Genomic DNA, 14,574 nt, shown 5'->3' on the forward strand with positions numbered 1-14,574 from the left:
GTGCTGCAAAGTGTCTGGAGCCGAGCTTGGCCTCCCTGCCAAATCGCAGCGCAAGCTGGGTGTGCGATGCACGCAGCAGATGTGCAGGGAGGCAGCGGGGGCCAAGCCCAGCTCCGCGAGCGGGGAGGGCTTGGAGGGACACAAAAGCATCTGCTCCCCAATGCGTGGCACTCGGTGCCATAGCCAGGCTGGGTCCCGGTGCCCAGCACCCTGCCGTCTGTGGGCAGGTGCAGGGTGCTCAGCTTCCATGAGAATATCAAGAGATTTGGGTCAGTTCCCTGCTCTGCCTCAGGCTCCTGCTGCGGCCGGGGATGCTGCGGGCAGGTGAGAGCCCGGGGGCGGCCGGGAGCAACTCGGCCTGGAGACAGAGCCCGCTGCAGCCCTTCAAAGTGGAAAGCGTGTTTATTTCTGGGATATCGGGTTTCCGGCAGGAAGGCCGGCAACTGCCAAGGTTTTTATTGGATCCCAGTGAAAGGAATTTAGAGAGTCCTGTGCTTGTTGTCTTTCTCTGTGCCTGCAGTGGTTAAGGAGCATTTTTACCTTTAAATGGGAGCGAGAGGCACAGGAATTTGGCATCCGGCACCGGCACGTCCGTGGTGATGGAGTTTCAAACAGGTTGCCTTGTTGTCTCCCGGGCAGGAGGCATCACGAGGGATTGGGGCTGGGAAAACACGGAGAGGGGCTTGGAAGCAGTTGAAAGAACCTGAAGTCCATCGGGCTCGAAGCATGTGGGAAGTGTTGCTTGAGCTCCTCTCCTCATAGCGGGGCTGGGGCCGGGTATTTCACATTTATTACTAGTTTGGACAAGGTTTTGACTGTTCTTGGAGGTAATTTTATAGGAGATTGAAATTCTGAAGACCATGTACAGTGGCTTGATTGCTTCAATGTGTCGTGGAGACAACTCCAGAGCTCTGATTGCCTTTGGATGCTGCCAGCACTGACCAACATCCTCCAGGGCCTGAGATCCGTGCCAAGTCCCGTTCCTGTCCATGCATGGGGGGCTCTTGGCTTAACGCTGGGGTTTCCCAGGGCCCCTTCTAGCCCAGCTGTAGAGCCGCTGCCCTGAGGAAGGGGAAGAAGAGGGGCAGCGGCTGTGGTTTGGATTAGGGTCAGAGCTGCACTCGGTAGGAACACGAGTGTGAGCAGCTCCCTGGCTCTCCCTGCGGAGGAGAAACAAAATGGGCCATTAAGGCAATGCAGAATAACGTGGGGATGAGAGTGCTCTGGAGCAGCAGGGCCACCCGCAGCGAGGTGCAGGCCCGGGCTCTGCTCGAGGTCCCTCCAGCCGCTCAGTGCCGAAGTGTTGGGCCATTCCCTTGGGGATGAGGCACTGAAATCTTGTGTCTTGCTCCCAACTCTTGAGCTGATGGGCACAGAGGTGAGCAGTTCTGCACAGTGGCTCCTAGGGTCCTTGCAAGTGCTGGAGTTCTTGGAGACAAGGCTTTCTTCATTTAGGGCTTGATCCAGCGAAAGAAGGTGGCTGAGCCCTGTGTACTGCGGTGTTTTGGGATCTCTCTGTTTGGTGCTGGGTTCGGTGTGCTGTGAGTGCCTGTTGTCTAAATCAGATGTCAGACAAGCAGTCTCTTCTCTCCCTTGGTGGGGATACCCGGGGAGAGCAGTGAGGTCCAGCCTGTAGGCTCATCTTCTCTAGAAGAAGGAGGGAAAACCACTCTCGCTTTCTGCAGTGTTTAAAGTGGGAGGCACAGCTCACCACTTTGGTTTTTGGGAGGGGTTTCATACTGTGCAGATGCTTGCAGGATCTCTGAGCGGATACTGGACACAAGCGGTTTCCTGTTGCTCTTCCAGCTTCAGCTGCAGGATCTGGGATCAGCATCCTGCAGCGCTGAGCACAGGAGGGTAATTTCTGCAGTGGAAATTTTGCTCAGTGGAAAAAAGAAAAAAAAAAGAGGGGATACTGTTGATTGTTGTGGTTTTTACTAGCAAGATGACGCCGGTCTCCAGGGCTCTGGGGTCCTATGGCTGACCAACCGGGGCCAGGGGGTGGGAGGTCTGTGTGGGGTGTGACTGGCCACGGAAGAGCTCTTGGGGCTGCAGTCCTTGGTCCTGCCTGGCGGGAGGCAGTGAGTGCCCGGGCAGGGCTGAATGAGGGTAGGGAAGAGCTGGAGAAACAAGGCAACCGCTGGTTAAGCGGCTAACGAGCTGTGCAGGACCCTGGGCTGCTTACACTCCCAAACAAAAGCGCATGTGGACACAGCTTGGGCGTGTGTGCTGATGAGTATCTTCTCTTTCCGACGCCCACCGCCACAGCAAGATGTATTTATTTGGAGAAAGGAGTAAATTTCTTTTCCCCTCCAGGAACTATTGGTCCTGGAGAGAAACCGCATTCCCAGAGCCGTCTCTTGTCATCCTTCCATGACCCTCTTCCTCCGCTCCCTGGTGCGGGGTCCTGGAGACTTCATTGCCTGCTTTTGATCCCTTTTGATTTGAAGCTGCAGTGAGCCATGGCCTCAGAGAAGCGGAGCCCCGGGGGGGAAGAGAGGGACGGGGGCAGCGCAAGAGGCAGCGGGGACGTGGGAGGGGGGAGCGGGAAGGAAAATATTGAACTTAGCGTGAAAACCAGTGAAGCAAACAGGGAAGGTAAGAAGGGAAGAGTGTTAACTGTGGAGCGGAGGCCAGGAGGGCACGGAGCAGCGTGACCATGAAGTGAACTGTGTGAGTTTGTGCAGGGGGTTCCTCTGTGGTGTGGGGTCCCGGCAGGCAGTGGGAGGCCACAGAGCCCCCACGTGCAGGAGGGCTGGTGGGGCCATGTGTGTGCCACCACCCTGGACACAGCACCCTGTACTTGTCGCAGCTGGGACGCTACAGTGAGGCGTCGCATCGTGGCCCATATGGACCACGTGCACTATGGACCACGCAGGGCTCCAGCCCTCCCTGCTGATGCCCAGGGCTCCAGCTCGGGACCAGGCGGGACTGGAGCTTCTCGCCCTCTGGGAGGATGCTCTGTTCCACGGCGGCTGTAGCTCTTGGTCCTGTGGGACCCCACGGAACTCCAGCCCCTGCCCGCGGGGGCTCCAGCTCTGCGCCGTGCGGGACTCCATCTCTCTCCCACGCAGGCTCCAGCTTTCCAGGACCACTCCGAGCTCCGGCCCACGGGGGACTCTATCTCTCTCCCACGCAGGCTCCCGCCCGGGGGGGAGGCGAGCCGATGCCCTCGGCGGGGCCGGGGCCGGGGCCGGGGCGGGGCGGGGCGGGCCGGGGGAGGTGCCAGAGCCGGCGGCGGAGCGCGGCGAGCCGGGGAGGCGGCGCCGCCGGAGCCGCCCCGGGGAGCGGGGCGGCGGCGGCGGGCGCGGAGCCGGAGCCCGGAGCCCGTCGCCCGGGGCCGGGGCCATGCGGCGGGCGGCGGCGCTGGTGCTGCTGCTGGCGGCGGCGCTGAGCGGCGGGGGGGCGGCGCGGAGCTGCCCCGCGCAGAGCCTGGGCTGCAAGTGCGCGGCCGAGCGGCCCAAGGCGTCCGGCGGCCCCGCCGCGCCCCGACGGCGGGTGGTCTGCAGCGGCGGGGGGCTCCCGGCGCCGCCCGAGCCGCGCCTGCTGCCCGACGGCACCGCCACGCTGTGAGTACCGCGCCCCGGGCATCGCCCCCCGCCTCCGGGCATCGCCCCCCGCCTCCGCCCCGCGCCCCCGGGCTGCTCCGGCCGGGCATCTGCAGCGCCGGGGCGCCTTCGGCGGGATGGGAGCCCACGCGTGGGTGGCGCTGAGCCCGCTCCGTGCCGCTCGGCGGCCCCGGGGGGGCTGGAGCAGCGCGCAGCGGGGAGACCCCCCGCTCCGCCCCACGCCGGCGGGTACCGCGGGTCCTCGGCCGCGCCCCGGAGCCGGCCGGGGCTGCGCTCCCACGGGCGGGCAGGTGCTGGCGGGGACAAGGGAGACGGGGGACAAAGTCCCGCAGTGTCGGGGAGCGCAGCGCAGACAGTTACTTTTTTCACTTATTTTTTCACTTAGTAAGTGAATCTGCACCAACAAAAGCTTTGTTCGGTTCTGCATAACTGTTTAAATTGCATTAAAGCGGGGTGTTGCGGCTATAGAATAACAGAAAGGACCCCGCTCTCCCCACGGCGCGGCGGCAGCATGAGTTTAAAGTGTGGACGTGAGCTGGAAATCCAGGAAACGGGCTCCTTCTCCACGCTTCCCTCCGCAGCGTTTGCTGTCTGAGTGCTGGGGGAGGATGTTTTTGTTTGAAAGTGACTGTTCTCACTGGAAATATTTGCTGAAAAGAGATCAGGAGCAGTAAGTGGGTTTCGGGTTTGTGCAAAGGGTCTAAAGCTGCCGCTTGCTCCCTAAAAGCTTCCTCGTGCCCTCGGTGCCGGGGAGGGTTGGGGTTTCGGCCGGCGCTGGCAGCCGGCGCGCCTGCTCGCTGCAGCAGCAGATTGCAGGGTTTATTTATAACTCCGGAGGAGACGTTTGAATTAAAATCTGGTTTGGAGAGCAGGGCCAGCAGCGCCGTTGCTGGAGGGAACGTCGCTTTCGCCCCGAGTGTCGTCCTGCAAGGGTGGCCCTGTCTGCCTGCCTGCCCACGCGAGTGTGCCCACGGCCTCGGCTCCCCACCTTCTGCTCCTCGGGTGGGTTTTGTTGGACTCTGTGGAGGACTGGGGCTGCGCAGGGCTGGGCTGGGGGCTGCCGTGCTCCTGGTCCCATCCGCTTTCACGTGCTTGAACCCACTTGGCCGCGTGTCTGCTCGCGCGCTGGAGTTGCTGCTATTTCTAAAGCATCTCTCAGTTCCTATGTGCTGTGCCGCTGGCTGCAAGGGGGCTTCGTTTTGGGGTGGTGATGTCCACTTTGTGAAAATGGGGTGGCTACGAAGGGGACCCAGCCGATGCCACCGTCCTGCCCGGCCATCGTGCACGTGGAGCACGTCGTGATACGTGCCTGTGCTGAGTGGGCGCCATGAGCAGGGTCTGAAGTGCAGTGGTCGTAATAAAAGCATAAATCATCCTGGTGCAACAGCACTGAGTTTGTCGTGAGCTTCCCCTTGGTGGGGGACGCTGGGAGGCTGCAGGGCAGGTGGAGGCTGGGCTCTCCAGTCGCACTCTTCCTCGGGCAGGCTTTGCTCTTCATGTCTTTCCTCCTACGGCCCTTTCTTATATGTCAGCCCCTTGCAAAGACCCACAGGGACGTCCGAGTCCTTTGTCAATTTGTGTTGGGAAAAGCATCCGATCAGTGGCCTGCTCTGGTGCTTTCTCCAGCGTGAGCGAGTGTAACTGCAATGTTGAGCACGAGTCGAGCCCCACTGTAGCCCCATGCCGGCGGAGTGGCCAAGGTGGGCTCTGCCTGGTGGGACAGGGGGGTTTGGAGCCATCTGTGCCGGGGCCGGCTCCCTCGGCGGTGCCGGGATGACCGTGCAGAAGCATTAGGGCATTACATGATCCCACTAAAACGTGACATGAAACCTACAGGCGTAGGCAGAAACCTACAAATATGCGGTGACCCTGGGCTCTGCTCTCGCGCAGTAAACATGATTTATTCTAAACCCTTTCCAGATGGAACAATCAAAACCAGAGGCTCCAGCTTCGGGAGCGTCTCCTGGAGCCGCTGGGGTGCGGGCAGGGAGCGGAGGAGGCAGCAGGGCCCGGGCACGTGGCAAGGGCTGCACGTGCCTCGGGGGACACCCTGCTGGGGACAGCCAAATTTTGAGCCCTGTGGGTGAGCTGGGTCCGAGCAAGGCTCCTACACATGCCTCCGGGATGCTCAGGTCCCGTCCGTGCCCCAGGGATGCTCAGCATCAGTGTTGCCCCGGTCGCAGGAAACGCGTGGTGTGTTTTGTGCAGAATAACGCTTAAAAGCAGAGCCCTGTTCTAGTCTTCGTCCAGCCTGGCCTGGAAGCAGGCGTGCATTAGCGCTAACGAGCAGCACTGATGCTGTGCACAGGGGGAGGCTGCCGACGCGGGATTGCTGCTGTCCCGGCCGCAGCTCTGGCTGCCCAGGCAATGGCTGGGGACGCGCGGGCGGCCGGAGGAGGTTGGGCGGCCGGAGGAGGTTGGGCGGCCGGAGGAGGTTGGGCGGCCGGAGGAGGTTGGGTGGCCGGAGGAGGTCTGCCGCCCTGTTGGTCCCTCACCCCGGCTCTCGTTTGGCTTTTTCCCACACTCTTGGTTTACTTCTTTATTTATCTTTAATTATTAGGCCTGTGCTGAGGAATCCAAGGCTGCCTCCGTGGCAGCTGCTGCTTATTTACCCCCCACGCCTGAGAAAGGCTTGCTGGCATCGCAGCCTGTGGATGGGCAGAGCAGGGGATGAGAGGCGAGGGATGCCCGCGGCCCCGGGGACCTGCCCTGCAGCCAGTGCCGGGCTCGGCCGTGGCGTCCCAGGGGACGCGGTGGTTTCTCATGGGGAGCTGTCTGCCAAGCAGAGCCGCAGCTCCTTTTCTCTTCCCTTGGCCCCTTGCAGGGATCGCTGCTTTGGGAGGGAGCAAACCAGAGCCCAGGCAGTGCCCACATATGTGGAGCTGCAAAAATTAACTCCATGTGGGGAAGCCGCAGTGGCAGGGAACAGATGCGGCGCGGCCGGGGGTGCTGGGAACCGGTGGCCCTGCTCCATCCTGGTGGTGGGTGCGACACCCGGGGCCGTGGCGCTGGAACCCCTTGAGCTGCGCGATGGTGGCAGGACAGGGAGATGGGGTGCTTCAGTCCTTGCCTAAATATCTACAGCTGTCCTGGCCGTGTCCCGCCGATCTTTGATCCTACCTGAGAAACTCGTGCCGTGGGGAGACCCGCAACCGACAGGTACGGAGCGGCCTGCCGGGACCGGTGCAGGCAGAAGTGCTGCCTTCATCATGGAGCTGGCATGGGGACATGTGGGGGGTCCGGCAAGTGGGATGATGCTCACAGGGGTGCACTATCCCCGTGCAACCCCAGCAGACATTACAAGGCATGTGCTCTCTGACACCCACCCCGTTTTATACCTAGAGGTTAATTCTTGTCCCCAGCTCATCGCAGGGAGGAAGGAGGGATGCCAACCCTAACAGGTTGGCTTGTCACCCCTTTGTGACTCGTAGCCCTGCACAGCTCGCCCGGCTGCGGCTGTCTCAGCAGAGCTTGCACCGATGCAGCCCGAGGCACAGCACTTTCCCCAGCCCCTCCATCGTGGTCCAGGCTCCCGGATCTGTGGTCTTCCCGTGGTTCAGGGCTGGGGGATTTGGCACTTCTTGGGGACGTCCCTCCGGCGTGGTTGCGAGGTGCCGGGGCTCTGCAGATGTGTATTAACAAGGCTTTAATTCCCTCCCCCTCCAGCTGACCCCTGTGCTAATCGCCTAATGGAAAAAGCACTGTATCCCTAACGAGACCCAGATAGCCGCGCCGGCCATGGCCAGCCCTGCTGTCACACGGGCGGGAGCCCAAACCTCTTCCAGATGTGGAATCCCAGCACAGGCCTCATTTATGTGCACAGCTTGATTGCACTGAAATTACAGATTGTCTGCAGGGAATAGAGGGCTTTGACTTATGACCAATTTCCAGTTCTACTTGAACTCCCCTCTCCGAGGCCGGTTTATGCTGGGCCCTGCAGATGGTTTCTTTCCCAAACCTTTTTCAGCTTTTTATTTGTCATTTGTTGGGCTGCAGCTCCGGCACGTTTGGTTTTTCGGGGGGCTGTGGGTCGCAGTGCATTGGTGTGCCCGGTGCATCGGAGCATCCCAGCCCTGCTGCCCCGTGCCAGCTTGGAGGTTTTGCCCTCTCTCCGGGGCTTATTTTTCCTGTGCTAACAAAAGCCGAGGTTTGGAACAATAATTTTCGCCATCCGAAATAGCCTGGCGTGACGCGAGGCTGGAGGCAACGCCCCAGGCACGTCGCGGGGAGGGGAAGAGCCCCCGAGCGCCCAAACAAAGCAGGGAGGGGGCAGCCCCCGCCAGGTCGAGGGGTCTCCAGCCTTGTTGGGCTGGGAGCTGTGGGGTTCCCCCTGGGATGCTGCCGCTTCCAGAGCCCTTCCTGGTGTCGGAGCCCTCAGCACCTCTCGCCAGCCCTGGGGCCCCTCTTTTCTCTTCCTAAAATCCCTCTGCAAACCAGCGAGCTCTGCTTGGGGCGCAGCCTGCGCCGTATCTGCTGCGAGCATATGCTTTGAATTAATGCACTTGGAGAGCAAAGCATAGCCGGCCTCCCCGCCCCCACCGCGGCCCCCCCTTATTAACCTCCGTGCCGCTGCCTGTGCCTTTCCCCTGCCTGCCCGGGCCGGGGAGCCACCGTCTCCCCGCGTCCTTTTTTGGTTGGGTCCAGAGGAAGTTTATTGTTTCAGCAGCCCAGTTTCTGGAGCCGTTATTTATCCAAGTGGATTCCAGCACGCTTGAAAAAACAATCTTGTTTTTTTCGCTTTTGGCTCCTCTTTTTGAGATGAAAAAAAAAGAAGAAGAAGGGATCTCTCGATCTCCCTGCCTGCAGCCTCGCGGGGTCCGAGCTCTGAGAGCCCCGGCGCAGGCGGGTTGGAGTGAGGATGCTGAACCTCTTCCAAGGCTGACTCCCCCCCGGGGCGGGAAGATGCTCCTCGGGGGGCTCCCTCCCGCCACCCGGCCGCCCCCGTTCCTGCCTGCCACCGCACATCCCCCCATCGCTTCCGTTTGACTCGACGCTCCCGTCCTTAATCCCCACATTGTCTGGAGAGACTTTTCCAGCCATCGCTCAATTAGCCGATTATTGTCCCGGCGGCGGGGCCGTCCCCGGTGGGCGACGGGAGCCCACCTACCCATGCACCACGATGCCAGAGGGTCTTGGGGTGGCTGGGTGTGCTGAAGGCGTCGTTTTGGGCAGGAGGATGCTGGAGCGGCGTGAGGGCAGTCGGGTGTCGAGGGCTGGGGGTGTGTGCGGGGTCCCCAGCCCTTCCCACCGCACTGCGCCGGGTGCATTGCTCCGAGTCCGGGTTGGGGGGGGTACCTCTTGCCGCAGCGTTTGCCGGTGCTGCCGAGGTGAGGAGTCCCAGCCTGGTCCAGAGCCAAGGCACAGCCGAGTGATGGCTCCTGAGGAGCACAGCTGTGCTTTCATGGCCTGCCAAGCCTGCGGATGGCTGGGACGTGGGGGCACCACATCCCCTATGCACCCCCGGCCCCGCACGGACCTCGGTGAGCATCCGGGGAGCCGCTGCAACCCCTGCCTGGCACAGTCCCCAGCCCACCAGCAGCAAGAGCCACCTTGGCCACAGCGAGCTGGGGGAACTGGGGGGCAATGGGGTTTGCTTCCAGACCCCCATCCACTTCCCTCCCCAGCCGATCCCTCCTCCCAGCCGGGTGCGAGAGCGGGGGCAGCTCTTGGGGTTTGAATTCTGGCCGAGGGGTTCAGGTCCAGCCCCGGTCCCGCGTGCCGAGGGCTGGGGGCTGGCAGCTCGGGGGCTGCTCGCCCATGACCCCCGTGTGCCAGGTGAGGGTGGCCTCGTGGGCATACTTATTCCATCGTATTTTGGGGTTTCTCAGTTAATCTCCTGTAAGGGGATAGTGCCGGGGACCCGCACGCGGTTCTGCCGCCTGCGGATGCATAGGGCCAGAAAGTCCCATGGAGCCTGATGGGAACTTCCTGGAAAAAAAAAGGAAAACATTTTGGAACATAATATCCATAAAAACAGCAAAAACAAAATAAAACCATGTTTGAGGATGTGAGTTGTGCCAGGGGAGCACGACCCGGCTGGCTTCTACAGGATGGGGAAAAGAAGAGCCAGGGTTGCTACCTGGAAAAAGTTTTTCTCAGGAAGAAAACTTTCAGTCAAATCGTTGCTGTGAGTGCAATTTCTGTGCGCCAAACACTCACTTTGGTCAAGGACCTCTTTTCTTTAAGGAAGGGCAGACCAGGCGCCGAGCAGCGGGGCATTGCATGGGCAGGCAGTGCCTGCGGCTCGGGGTGCCCCCCGCGCCGTGCCGGGGTCCCAGCTGTTCCCGCGCTCCCCGACGGCCGGTCCCGAGGGGCCGGCGGCTCCGAGGGTGGCTTCGCCATCGGCCGAAGCGCGCCACGGGGAAGGCGTCCCGCGGCTGCTTTCCCGGCCGTCGGCGGGTGGGTTGCTGGCCCGGCCGCCTGGCTGCAGATCACAGGAGAGACCGATCCCATCGGGGCCGCGGGTGCGTTGCCTTTTAAGGCGGGGAGTTCTGTTTTTGTGGCAGAGGCGCGGATGGTCCCAGGGGTCCGCAAACAAAAGCAAGCATCCTCGGCGCTCGGGCTCAGCCCTGGGGGCGGCCGGGGGCTGCGTTCCCAGCTGGGCGCAGCTCTCCAGTGCACTGGCCCCCCGGTGCAGGCAGCTGGCTGCCTGCTCTCTGCCCGCCGTGCTGGTGGCACGTTCGTGGTTGTAACCCCCTGCAAAGCCCACACCCTGGGAGCCTCTGGCACAGACGGGTCCAGCTTGCCCGGGGTGCCCGGCTCCCTCCTGCCCACGTGTCCTTGGCCATGCCGGGGACCCTCCTGCTGCCCCAGGCCAGGATGTGGGGCCAAACACGGGAGGTCTGAGACCGGAGTTTCATGCACTCGTCTGGTTTCTGCATTTGCAGCTCACACGGCCCCAAAGGGCTGTTTCAGCAGGGTCCAGCGTGCACCCCGGCTCAGCCCCCAAGATGGGGGGTTTCTGCTCACCCCTGCTTTAGCAGGGAGCCCCCAAGGTTGCCCCATGCGTGCGCAGCCTGCAGAGGCTTTGCTGGGTTGTGAAATCTGCTGCCGCTGGAATTAAAACCTTCTGGAGCTGTTGAGGCCGACACGGCCTTGAGCAACAGCCCCCGCTGACGCCGTGACGGGGAATCGAGGCGTGCCATGGGGCTGCCGTGCCCCAGAGCCAGGGCTGCTCTGGGAATCATGCTGCTCCGGGAGCACCCCTGCTGCCCTCCGCTCCAGGCAGGGTCCCGGGGCTGAGCCTGCCGCCGGCTGGCACCGATGCTCGCTGCTGCTGTGCTGGGGCGAGCCGAGCCCCGTGAAAGCGGGGTCCCTGCAGGGAGGAAAGGGCGAGACGTGGCCCTGGCTGTGGCGGCTCTGGCCGCCAGCGTGTGGAAGCAATTTGCACGCTGGCGGGGCTGCCGGCCGCTTCCGCTCCCCGCCGCTGGCCAGGTCGCCGGGCCCTGCGGACACGGTGGTGCCCGGTGGCGGCTCCTCATTAGCACAGGATGTGGCCCAGGGCGGGGGGCTGCGCTGCCTGCCCCCAACCCTTCCCTCCCCACCACCCTTCGGGGGTTTGGCAGCTGCCCCTGCTTGCAACGCAGCCCCCCGAGCCGGGTCCCAGCCCTGCCTGCTCCCCGGGCAGCCCCGGCACGGGAGCCCAGCCAGGGAGAGCTGAGCACGGCCAGTGGCGGCTGCCGCAGGCTGGATGTTCGGAGGGGACGGAGCTCTGCAGCACACAGCCGCCATTCAGCCCGGCTGCAGAGCCTGCCCGTGTGTAAACAGCCCCGGCTCCAGCCTTCAATGAGCCCTTTTTTCCCCCGCGCCTCTCCCCCGGCCAGGGCTCCAGGGTGCCCTCCCGGCCCCCGCTGGCGGCTGCCTCCCCTCTGTTTTTGGATCACGTTTGCCAGCGGGAGCATCGCCGGTGCCCATGCAGACGCCTGGGAGCACTGGGGAAGCACCTCTGGTCCCCGAGAGCCAGCTCCCGTCTCCAGGCCGGGGTCTGGCTCTGCTAATTGCCACTGACGTGCTTTAATGAGTTCCTGGCTGAACTGTTGGGTGCTTGTGCCCTCCCTCCCTCTCCTGTCACCCCGCAAGGGCCCCTTTGGCCAGTAAAGCTGTTTACTTTGGGATAAAATCTCAGCGCTGGGAGGTTCCTGGGACGGCCGTGATGCTGTGACCGGAGGGTAGTCAGGCTGGTGGGGGGCAAGAGCTGAGGGTGCCATGGGGTCCCCTGCTGGCTGCCAGTCCTTGGGGTGCCCTCTTGGTGCACGTGCTGGGGTGGGGATCTCGTCGCTCGCATGTGCAGCTCCTTGCACCCAGGCCCCGGTACAGGAGCAATGCCCCAAAAGCCAGCACGGCCCCAGGCACCTCCAGCCCGGTGCTGCCATGCATGTGGATCATGGCACGGCATCCCAACATGGCCGTTGCATCCCATGTCCCCACCCGGCCGTGCAAGCCTGTCCCTGAGACTTCACCATCGCCACCACCCCGGCGGCACAGCCGGGGCTGCCACTTCTTGCGGTGGGTCTGGCCGTCCCCACTCCCCCTCCAGCACCCTGCAGGTCACTGGGGCACGGATGGGGCTGCCCGGCAGGTTGAGTAACGGGGCTGCCCCTCTCCCTTTGCTCTTCCCACAGGCTGCTGAGTAACAACAAGATCACGGTGCTGGAGAACGGCTCCTTCTTCGGGCTGCGGGCTCTGGAGAAGCTGTGAGTGCCTGGCGGGCGGCTGGGGGGTTGGGGCAGGAGGGGCGGGCAGCAGCGGGCGATGGGGTGCAGGCAGGGCTTCCATGGGGTGTGAGCGGGGCGGGTGCTGGCAGCGCTGTGCGGGTCCTGCTCCCGACGTCGCTCCCGGGTGCTGCAGCGGCTCCGGCACTGGGGCGAAGGGTTTGCTGCTGGCACCCACGGGCATCCCAGGGACCCCAGGAGCTGCGCCGGGGCGGGAGGCACCGGGGGGGGCCACACTCCGTGGGGGCCGGTATGAAAAGCGACATTGTCCCCCCGAACAAAGTCAACTTTCTTATCTCTCCATGAAAGGCATCTCTATGGAGGGAGCTGTAATAAGGGGAGATTTATGGCCCCCATATGGGTTTGATCTGTAGGTATGCAGGCGCGGGGACCAGCGCACTGAGGGCGTTTTGTTCCCTGCCGTGGCCCCACGAGGGTCTCGCGCATTCCTGCGCCGAGCAGGGCCAGGCGGGCTCCCGCTGCGGGACGCTCACCCGGTGTGACAGTGGCCCGGCTGCCAGCGTCCGCGGGCATTGTGCACCGCAGCCCGCCTCTGCCCTGGGCATCCTCTGTGGCACGCGGTGCCGGGGGGCTGGGGCAGGGGTTGTGGGGTCCCTGCCCTGCAGCTCCTGGCCCGGTGTTTTCCCGCGTGGCATCACTCTGGGTGCAGATGGGCAGGGGGTGGGTGGCCAGGGCAGCAGGGAGGTGAGGTCAGCGGAGAGCGCAGGCAGGGGCAGGCAGCGTGCCCAGGGCTCGGTGACCCACCGGGCCAGGCGCTGCCTGTGCCGCTCTGCAGCCGCACTGGTGTGCTCGGCTGGCGGCGGGCCTGGGGAGGGTTACAGCCCTGCCGAGGGTTCGGCACAGCCCCGGCCTTGCCAGCTGGGGGGCTCACGGGGGGAGAGGGGGCTCCCCAGGGGCAGCGGGACCCGCACCGCCTGCGTTTCATTAGCCTGAACAAGGGAGCATTTATTAACGTGGATCTTGTTCGAGTTACAGAGTGTGCACCTGCCCCGACCCGCAGCGGAGCCCAGCTGCTCCGGCCGGCATGGGGGCTGCGGGGCCGCGCCGCGGGGCCTGGGGTGCACAGTGCCCACTCGTGGCATTGCTCTGGGACGTGCATCCCCCAGTGGGTGCCAGCCCCTGGGCAGCACCCGGTGCACAGCGCTGTGCATGGGGTGCACGGCATCGGGTGGGGTGCAGGCACCCCGTGGTGCACGGTGCCTGGTGCACGGCGCTGCGTTTGGGGTGCATAGCGCTGGAATGAGGAGCAGGCATGACAGAGCACGCAGAGTCTGGTGCACAGCCTTGGGACTGGTTTGGGATTTTAAAGCCGTGGAAAACCCTGCAGGACTGTTAGGGGTGAGAGGGAAGCAGTCACCTTGGGGACCCTGTGTCCCTGCAGTCCCATGTGGCCGAGCCCTCCCCGGCGCAGTTCCAGGCATGGGGTCACCTCCTCCTGCCTCCTGGCACCGAGTTCTCATTAGCAGGAGGGATTAACGTGCGCACGGGCAGGGAGCAGCCGGGGCCGCCGCGGGTGCTGCGCTTGCTGGGAAGGGCCGTGGTGGAGCGGGGGGGTGGCACCCCAGGGGGACCACGGCTCTGCAGCCCCTGGGGTGCCTGGGGTCCCCCTAAAAGTATCCTGTGCTCTGGGAGAGCAGCTGCCCCACATCACCTCCCACTCACCTCTGCTGTGCTGAAACCCCGCGTGGGTCGGAGGGGGAGCGCCAGCATGTCTGGGGGGGCCGTGGGCAGCACTCCCCCGTCCCGGGCCGGCCAGCATCGCACCGCGCCGCGCCTGATTGCTCTCGACAGGAGCCATAATTGTTTTCATCGGGTTGGTTCGGGGCCGCGGCGTAGACGTGCCCCATGGAGGGACCATGCTGGCACGGCGGGGACGCAGCAGGGGCTCTGGGGGCCCCTCACTTCTCGTCCTGGGGCTCGTGGGGCCCCTGTCCATCCTGGCTGCCTGCCGTGGGTGCTTCAGTGTCCCAACATGATGGGGGGAAACCCGTTCCCGGAGTCTCAGCAGCGTGCAGGGTGCCCCACGGACCACCGCCCCTCCGGACTTGCAGCTTGGCATCCCCGGTGATTTGTAGCGGCGTAATGAGATTAATGAGTCTGAGCGGGGCCGGTATGCAGCCGGGGTGGCCGTGCTCATTAGCGCAGCCCCGCTTGGGAACATCCTGCCCTCCGCCGGGGCCAGCGCTTCCCACCCTGGGGCTTTGGGCTGCGAGGGGGCTTGGCCAGGTGGCAGCAGTGACAGGAATGGAGTCTGTCCATCTGTCCATCTACAC

The 14,574-nt window shown here is 63.8% G+C and overlaps 1 protein-coding gene across 1 annotated transcript in view; it reads left to right on the top strand.

Annotated features, from left to right (window-relative positions):
• The first annotated feature begins 3,348 nt into the window (after positions 1-3,348).
• ADGRA2 (adhesion G protein-coupled receptor A2) overlaps positions 3,349-14,574 on the top strand; it is a 30,852-nt gene continuing 19,626 nt past the window's right edge. The window contains exons 1-2 of the mRNA XM_076358852.1: positions 3,349-3,569; positions 12,191-12,262. Coding sequence (XP_076214967.1) covers positions 3,349-3,569; positions 12,191-12,262 — 293 coding nt within the window. The remainder of the gene's footprint in view (positions 3,570-12,190; positions 12,263-14,574) is intronic.

The sequence above is a fragment of the Aptenodytes patagonicus genome, chromosome 24 (assembly GCF_965638725.1).
Source record: "Aptenodytes patagonicus chromosome 24, bAptPat1.pri.cur, whole genome shotgun sequence".
In the NCBI taxonomy this organism is placed as follows: domain Eukaryota; kingdom Metazoa; phylum Chordata; class Aves; order Sphenisciformes; family Spheniscidae; genus Aptenodytes; species Aptenodytes patagonicus.